At 39.8% G+C, this 9,234-nt stretch overlaps 3 protein-coding genes across 3 annotated transcripts; 1 reads left to right on the forward strand and 2 right to left on the reverse strand.

The window, feature by feature from the left end:
• Positions 1-43: 43 nt before the first annotated feature.
• Positions 44-9,093, forward strand: Plod (procollagen lysyl hydroxylase). The gene is made up of 10 exons (XM_020960607.2): positions 44-422; positions 1,341-1,426; positions 3,038-3,177; positions 3,236-3,767; positions 3,836-4,089; positions 4,184-4,285; positions 4,598-4,723; positions 7,836-7,962; positions 8,026-8,460; positions 8,552-9,093. The coding sequence occupies exons 1-10, from the start codon at positions 290-292 to the stop codon at positions 8,834-8,836; spliced, it is 2,220 nt and encodes a 739-aa protein (XP_020816266.2). The 5' UTR covers positions 44-289; the 3' UTR covers positions 8,837-9,093.
• Positions 4,391-6,519, reverse strand: nkt (noktochor). The gene is made up of 2 exons (XM_020960609.2): positions 5,629-6,519; positions 4,391-5,431 (listed from the first exon to the last, which is right to left on the reverse strand). The coding sequence occupies exons 1-2, from the start codon at positions 5,806-5,808 to the stop codon at positions 5,123-5,125; spliced, it is 489 nt and encodes a 162-aa protein (XP_020816268.1). The 5' UTR covers positions 5,809-6,519; the 3' UTR covers positions 4,391-5,122.
• Positions 6,634-7,742, reverse strand: LOC110190245 (immunoglobulin domain-containing protein oig-1). Its single transcript, XM_020960608.2, has 6 exons — positions 7,505-7,742; positions 7,344-7,447; positions 7,202-7,283; positions 7,074-7,141; positions 6,935-7,010; positions 6,634-6,812 (listed from the first exon to the last, which is right to left on the reverse strand). Exons 1-6 carry the CDS (start codon positions 7,674-7,676, stop codon positions 6,730-6,732), a joined length of 585 nt encoding a protein of 194 aa, XP_020816267.2. The 5' UTR covers positions 7,677-7,742; the 3' UTR covers positions 6,634-6,729.
• Positions 9,094-9,234: the final 141 nt, after the last annotated feature.

The raw sequence follows: 9,234 nt of genomic DNA on the forward strand, positions 1-9,234 counted from the left end.
GATTTAAATGAATTATATCCAATCTGCCACCACTGTTCTCTTCTCTGTTTTCAACACTGGCCAAATCAGCTGTTCAGCGGGCGTCACTGCCTCTGCCACTGCCGCCTTCAGTATCTCAATCTCGCTTGTTAATTTCAGAAGTTCGATTTCTGGCGGTGAAACTTGTGATTATTTCCGTGGGATTTTTTTCGAAAAATGTTGCAGTTATAACGGCAAGTTTGCTGTGTAGAACATTTTAAAAGTGTCTTGAAATCTGTGCCTAAGGAAAAAGGAATATATATCCAGCACAATGCAAGTAAAGCAACAAAACGCTTTGTTTTTGTTGTTGTTGTTGCTGGCTGTGACGTCGCAAGGAGTGAGCGCCGATGCCGAAGCCGACAGCGACGCCAACGTCGTTGCAGCTGTAGAGACTAACTTAAATGGTTTGTATTTATTATTTTTATAATATCTGACTTAAGTTAGAATGAGTTCATCAGCGTTCATAGAAAATTATGCACTGCATTCATGAGAGCATCGTTGCACTCACGTAGGCACTGCGCTTTTTTTCATACACACATGTGAATATCCTACCCCCCTTCCCCTATCGCTTCAAAAAATTTGTTTGTGTTTTTATTTCGCTTTGATGTGTGCGGGTCGTTACTCTGGAATTGCCCGGAAGAGGGGCAGATGCAGATACAAGATACAAAATATAAGACCCAGATGCAGGCACAAAGTCGAATAGAATGCAGATACAAATTATTTGAACGCCGAACCTTGGCGAACTTATGTTATATATTATATTCAAAATTATTGTCTTGAAACCTGCTCAACTCGTTCCCTAATTAATATGACCGGTTAATTTTCAATATAAAATATTGGTTGCTTAGACAATAGACATTTAGCTTTTTTGTCATTCTATTTTGATCAATTTAAGTATATCCAATTAACATATTGTATATGTGGGACAATAAAATAACTCATAACTATACAGTAAAGGTTCTTTAAGTTTTCGATTTTGTAATTTAAACCAGAGTAACAAATAAGAAAAAACAATATTAGTATATTTTTTTGTTTTTTTTTTTTTAATGTAAAATAGACTATTATGTTTGTATATCACTATCACGCTAATGCTAAGCAGATACTAATTATAAATACTGAGGATTATTTGTAAAAATCGTTGGAGATCGAAAGCTTCTCCTATTCTTTGACACAATTTAGTTTTTTTTATGTTTTATTATTTTACATTAGAACAAAAAGAACAGCATGATAGTAACCTAAAAACATAAACATTAATTCCTATATTAATTTACACATCTAGATAAATCATTAATCTTTCACACAATCAATTCAATCCACCGCAGAAAAAGTCAAAGTGTTTACTGTGGCCACTGAACCCACCGATGGCTATGCCCGATATCTGAGATCTACACGCGTCTACGACATCGAGGTGAGACTTAAACTTAATTTAAGATTTTACTAATTAGAACAATATGAAAAATCGAGATTTTGTGTCGTTCACACTAGATATCTAAGAAAAATTGAAATTTCAAAGCTGTTGTGGTTTACAAATAATCATTAGGAATACATTTTATATTAACTATGGTACATTGGAAATATTTTTTTAATGAATAATTTTATACTAAAACCTATGAAATGGCATTAATTTCCGTTTGTTGTTAGTCCAATATGTCAAGGGGAAAAAAAAAACAAATTTCCTTATAGAAATTTTACCTTAATTTCTAAAATTCTGAATCTGCTTTTTTCACATTAAATATGGAAACAGGTTTATGTTTTTGGAAGGCACCTTTAATCTAAGTCAGCACATTAAATACAGTTATGTCCATGTCCGAAATTTGCAAACTTGACGAGCTCTTTCTATGGAAATTAGAATTGATTGTTTTTATTGATGAATTTCTAATTTGATGCCTATTGAAGAAGTCCAAATGGCATAAAAACCTATATGTACATACGTCTTATATTTGATGTTTTGTTTCATCATGAAATATAAGACAGATGAGAACATTTTAAAAATTTATAAGACTTTCAAGACTTGCCGGCTAGCTTGGCACACTTTAGCAACATTGTATTGTCTAAATAAATGTCTGCTCAGTACATGGAATATATGTTTATACATATGAATATGTGAATGTACGCGGCTAGCCGAGCATCCGGCGTTGGCGTCCGATTCTCTGATGTGGAGCACGGAGATTGGCTGGACATTCTGGGCCAGCGACAACATACAGTGCACACATGTTGGAGTCACGTAGTCTTCCAGGCTGAATCGGGTGCAGTTGCCGGGGTAATTAGCACAATACAGTCCGATTTTGTTTCCCGGTCTATTGATAGCACTGGAACTTTCTATTCTCTCGGTCTGATTGCGGCAGATTTACGCTTATCAGGTCCCGAAGATGTCACAAACTATGTGTATGTTCCAGTTCGGCAAGAAATTAACGGCATCAAAATATGCTGATAAGCCGGCTTTTTTTCATTTTCCCTTCTTTTTTTTTTTGATTAGCTCAAACTGATCCATTCCACTTTTTATTTCGAGTTTATTTATTATACTCGTATTCAGAGAACTGTGCGACCCAAGTCATTTGATCTGCAGCGATTGCTGAATGAATCTTTGGTTCTTTCAATGGTTTTCGGATTACATATGTACAGAGTACACCTATGTATATGTGTTTCATTATAATATTATATATATATATATATATATATAACATGATTAGAACTTTATACTTTAAGTCCCTATTCTCTTTAATAAGTCTTTGTAAATCGTCGTCATTACTAGCTCAGTTAGTTTTTAAGTACCTTTGGCGTCAGCCAACTTAATGATGATTATTAAATAACATTAAATGTTTACAAAAGTTTAGTTTCCTCTAGGCTTTACTTGTTATCGCTGGACAACCAGCTCAAAATTAAAATTCGAACAAACTTGCTACGGTATTTTATTGCTAAATGGTTTATATATCAAGTTGTCAGTCTTAAAACTCATGAAATATAGTTAAGATGATGAAAATAATCTATTAAGAAAGTATAATGATTATGATTTAATCAGGTGACCACCCTTGGACTGGGAGAGGAATGGAAGGGCGGGGATATGCAGCATCCCGGCGGTGGTTTCAAGCTGAATCTATTGCGTGAAGCCATTTATCCTTTTAAGAATGATCCGGAAACGATAATACTCTTCACGGACAGGTAAGAGATTCGTACAAAAAGCATTTTATAATGTAAACTTAAAATACAATTCTTACAGCTACGATGTGGTAATCACAGCTACTCTGGAGGAGATTGTGGAGAAGTTCAAGGAATCGGGAGCCAAGCTGCTCGTCTCCGCCGAGAAGTTCTGTTGGCCGGATAAGAGTCTGGCCAACGATTATCCAGAAGTGGAGGGAAAGGGATCACGATTCCTCAATTCTGGTGCATTTATCGGTTACGCCCCTCAGGTTTATGGACTGCTGGAGGATCCAATTGAAGACACCGCCGATGACCAGCTGTACTTCACCAAGGTATTCCTTGATGAAACAAAGCGCGCCAAGCTGGGCATGAAGCTGGACACACAATCAAGGCTATTCCAAAACCTTCATGGGGCCAAAAACGATGTGAAGCTCAAAGTGGATCTTGATACCAATCAGGGTGTCCTGCAGAATGTGGACTTCATGACAACGCCAGCCATAATCCATGGCAATGGTCTGAGCAAAGTGGATCTGAATGCCTACGCCAACTATCTGGCCAAGACCTTTAATGGCCAGTGTCTGGTGTGCCAGGAAAATTTACTAGACCTGGATGTGAGTTTTCCTGTTAACATTCACTTTAAGTTTTTATATGGTTAATTATTATTATAATTTTGTTATAGGAAAACGATCTACCGATTATCTCTCTAGCTGTGATTGTCACCACTCCCGTGCCCTTCTACGACCAGTTCCTCGAAGGTGTCGAGAGCTTAAACTATCCCAAGAAGAAGCTGCACTTGTTCATGTATAGTGGTGTGTTCTACCACGACGACGACAGCCGGGAATTTGTCACTAAATATGGCGACAAGTATGCCAGTGCCAAGTACACTCTGTCCACGGATGAACTAAATGAACGCCAAGGCAGGCAGTTGGCCCTGTAAGTCGCTCATATATAAAGATAACTTAAAGTTTATCGCTATCATGACTTTCATTCAATTTAATAATCAACATTTATGCAATTCTGTTTTCAGGGACAAGGCTCGACTACACCAGAGCGATTACATATTCTTCCTGGACGCAGATGCGCATATCGATGACGGCGAAGTACTCCGAGAGCTGCTCAGGCTAAACAAGTAGCTCAACGCGAAGACCTTATAATTACAAGATGCATAACGATCCTTCATTTTAAAGGAATTTTCTACAAGCAACGAATTTACGCCTATCTAGCTAGCACATAGTTTTAATATAGAAAAGCAAGTCCTTTTATTAAACAAGTGCGCTTGTAAGGGAATAGAATCTTACATACAGTCGTCGTTAGCCCATTCGAAAGATCGTGGAACAAGCTTTAGAGTATTGCGTTATTCATCTTGCTATCATAAGATCTTTTGGTCCAAGGTTGCCAAATCCTAGTTCAACAATCTAACCGATTTTATGACAAATTTCAGGCAATTTGCGGCTCCTTTATTCACCAAACACCACGAACTTTGGAGCAACTTCTGGGGCGCCCTGTCCGAGGGTGGCTACTATGCCAGGTCGCATGACTACGTGGACATTGTGAAACGGGATCTGATGTAAGTATACAAAAAAGTCTGGAATTTGATGGGATTAAATATTCAGAATATAGCTAATTACAACTTTTAAAGTTAACAAGTATATCACCAAATTATATAGGGCTCAGTCCATTTTTTTCGTTTGTGGTATTCTCAATGGTCATTAACAAGTTTGTTTATTAATATAATACAACAATTTTATAAAAACATCGTTATTGAATAGCATTTAGTGTTAGTTCACCCACTGAAAAAGCTTTAGATTATCTCCTCTGTTTTCGTATGGAATGGAAAAGTCAATCTTGATCTTAGCTTTACAGATAAAATAGTAGGAGTCCTTCTCAGATTTCATTCTGTTTTAAATTTCCATTTTTAAATGACTTCATTAACCTTTCGGCTGTCAGATTGAGGTCGAGATTTTGATCAGTCGAAGGCAATGGAGAAATCGGTCTTGAAGCTGCGCCGATCAATGGAGTACATGTTGTCAGCCGTGCACTCGTACAGACCGGCATCCATCTGCGTGGCGGGGTCAATTTCGATCTTAGACTTGACCTTGTCATCGCCAATGCGCCATTCGTGGACGTGCATGTAGAGGTGCTGGTAGATCTCCGCCCCGTCCTTGTACCAGGTGATATGGGGTCGGGGATTGCCCTTGGCCACGCACAGAAATGCGATCTTATGGCCCAGAACGTACTCGAGGTCAAAGTGTGAGGCTTGCAGGATTTTGGCACCCTGAAAGGAGAACAATTAATTATTTAACACTTCTTTTCTCTTTCTTAATACTGAGTTAGTGGCAAAAGGAAAGAGTTTAAATAAGCATATATTCAGGAAGGGAACACAATTGAATATAACTTGTTTTTAAGGATTTCAAACTAATCAAAAGAAGACAAGCTATTAATGACCACAAATCACTTTAAATGCCCACTCACATTGTTGTTATTGTAATACTGATCAGACTCTGGATCGCGATATTTGCCCGTTATGGGCAATCCGATCTGAACCCTGGACTTGGTGCGTCCACGGCCACGTCCACGTCGAGCCTCGCAAATGGGCGTGGCTAGCATGAGCAGCCCCAATCCAAGGCAGATGATCAGGCACTTGACCTGCATGATGACTCTCCAGGTAATGGATAATGCTGCTACACTCTGGTGGTGGCGTTGCTGTGCGAATCTCGTCTGCTCGGCGACTGATCCACTCGGCGGGGCTGCGGATCCGCTCTGCGCATCTAATTTGCCACAATTGTCCGGCGGATTTAATCCGTTGGATGCTGTACTCTCGAGATTCACCCGCTCGCTGTTAGTTGCTGTTCTGGGATGGGTTTCTCATCGCACCGCATTTCCATATTTCGCTCAATTCCATCGCATTATTTGATTTGGACGCTTGTTTGATACTACCGATCGCTGTGGGAGCTCATGGAGCACCCCTTTTCGAGAAATCTGGCTGGGATTCTGTTGCACAGTGGGGTTGGATGGTGACATATGCCTTACTTATTGGACAAAAAGTGGTTTCTTAGGTTTTTGCATTTTTGAGAATATATTATTATATTAAAAAAACTTTCAAGAATCCTCAAAGGATTTACAGAATATAAATATTATATTCTTTTATATAATTTAAAAATATTTTCAATAATCATCTCAGCTAATAATCTTTATGAGCTCAACCTTTTCGTGCAGTTAATAAATTAAATATTTAAAGTCCTTGATTTTCGAATGACCTATAAATCAGCCCTTGGCCCACTGTGGTTTTATTTGTTGTGTTTGCAGACTCCCATTAAGAGCAAAAAGCCTCGGTTTGCTTGGTTTGCTTTCCACACATTTTAATAAAATAAATGCAAAAAAATCATTTGAATGGGGTAATTGAGCCAATTTGTCGGCTTTGCGCGCGCACACAAATACGCACAAAGGTCGGACTCAACTAGGAGTTACGGAAGAAAGTCACTTTTTAAATATATTTTTTATTCAAAATGTATGCATTACATTTGTGATGTACATTATCCAAAAGACAAATCGTAGACTGAGGAAAAGTTTGTCCTAAAAGTTAACCATAACATAGTCCGTGCGAAAGCCTCGTCGATCGATGGCGTAGATGTTATCCGCTTGACATTCGTAAAACCCTGGAAAACGAATATTTGTAAAGAGTTAAATATATTTCATAAATAAAACATGTTTAGGATGGTGTCAGATATTGCAATTACTTTTTTTCCCCTATGCCTATGTATTATGTTATTTTACTTACCGGCATCCATTTGTGTGGTTGGATCAATTTCCATTTTTGATTTAACAATATTTGTCTCTATGTGAGACTCGTGAACCTTGCCAAAAAGAAGAACAAATCCGATTATATTAAGATATTTATACTTATTTTCTGGGTTTACCTGAAAGAATCGATGCTGGTAGAGCTCGGCTCCATCCTTGAACCAGGTAATTGTGGGTCGTGGATTGCCTGGAACAAACAAGGTGCTTTCAAGCGAGCTGACTTAGTTAGCAATTATTTCTTACTCACCTTGAGCCATGCAAAAGAATGTGATTTTACGTCCCAGAGTGTAGTCCAGTTCAAAATGTGACGACTTTATGATCTTGGCTCCCTAAAATAAGGCATACAAAATATATTTTGAGACTCGACTAACCCTGGTTAATTCACTCACATTCTCATGATCGTAGTAGTTGACTGCATCCTGGGATCGATGCTGGATGACCACCGGTTTCTTGCCTGTATAGTTGCGTCGCTCGGTCTTTCCCGCAGTACTTCCTGTAATGCAATATACTATATATCCAGCTGATCACAATCGATTGGGGAACGACTCACTTTGGGCTGCCACATGGATAGTGTCTCCGAATAGCAAGAAGCAGATCCCGAGGAGAACGAAGCAGTCGAGCTTCCAGATGCCACGAGGCATTATTTTTGAGCCGTAAATCCGATCGCCAACGCGGAATGTTGTTTGCAAACTGCGCTCTCTCGCCATCTGAACGTTCCACATGTCCACATCCAATCTCGTCGCTGTGATTGAATTAATTCTATTTGGGGACTTAGTCTCTGCGAGGTCACTTTCCATTTTCGCAACACTTTTGCAATGCCGCTCATCGGCCCCAATGTTGTGGCCACCTCATTTATCAGATTTATTCCATTCCATTCGCAGTGGGATCTTCAACGTGCCCCATGTGACGAGCATCTATCTGGTGAAGCACAGTGCCTTCGATGCCATCACCTTCCAGCACAAGGAATTCGATCCCGACATGGCCATGTGTGAGTCTCTGCGAAATGCGGTAAGTTGAAAATCTTTAAATAAAAATAATAATAAATTACTAACTTTGTGGTCTCCTCTTCAGGGCATCTTCATGTACCTAACCAATCAGCGCTACTTCGGACACTTGGTCAACGCCGATAACTTCAACAGTTCGGTGACACGTCCGGACTTCCACACTTTGTTCACCAACCGATACGACTGGGCGCAGAAGTACATACATCCCAACTACTCGGTGCAGCTGAATGAAAGCTACCTGATTCCACAGCCATGCCCGGATGTCTACTGGTTCCAGATCGTCACGGACGCCTTCTGCGACGACCTGGTGGCTATCATGGAGGCCCACAACACCTGGTCGGATGGCAGCAACAGCGACGCTCGACTGGAGGGCGGATATGAGGCGGTGCCCACGCGGGACATCCACATGAAGCAGGTGGGGCTGGATCAGCTCTACCTAAAGTTCCTGCAGCTCTTCGTACGTCCTTTGCAGGAGCGCGTCTTCACTGGCTACTTCCATAATGTAAGTTTTAAATAATATCTAAACGTAAGGTTTAATTTTATTATTTGATTTTAAATTGAATTGAAAATAATCTTACCCCGCTTGTTCACAGCCACCCCGCTCACTGATGAACTTCATGGTGCGCTACCGACCGGATGAGCAGCCCTCGCTTAGACCCCACCATGACTCCTCCACGTACACCATCAACATCGCCATGAATCGAGCGGGCATCGACTACGAGGGCGGTGGCTGCCGGTTCCTGAGATACAACTGTTCCGTGACCGAGACGAAGAAGGGCTGGATGCTGATGCACCCGGGACGACTGACCCACTACCATGAGGGACTGCTCGTGACCAAGGGAACCCGCTACATCATGATATCCTTCATCGATCCGTAGTTATACTCTTTACTATTAATCAAACTGCCATATTGGCCACTCCAAAGAACTGCTTCCTAAGCCCAACAAATGGAATGGACCGAAGCAAACATTAAACGGCCTTGGCCCAAAGTTTCTGATGATTTTACATACTACTTTGGGACCGATAGCTTTAGGGTCCCTCGATGAATCTGTTACAGCCTTAAGTTAATTGTAAGATTTTCTACCAAGTGCAAAGTGTTCAATTTTTAATTAAATAAATTAATGTGTACACAAGAGATTATTTTAGGAAAGCGTTTTTAATTATACTGGTGATTCCCATGTATCCATCTCATTATAGCCTTTCTCGTATTGTCATATTTAATACTCGCTTTAAAATATTTCAATTTTGGGAACTGTTTTAATAAAAGCAAAATCAA

Source organism: Drosophila serrata, unplaced genomic scaffold (assembly GCF_035046125.1).
Source record: "Drosophila serrata isolate PLE 108 unplaced genomic scaffold, ASM3504612v1 contig_272, whole genome shotgun sequence".
Classification (NCBI taxonomy): domain Eukaryota; kingdom Metazoa; phylum Arthropoda; class Insecta; order Diptera; family Drosophilidae; genus Drosophila; species Drosophila serrata.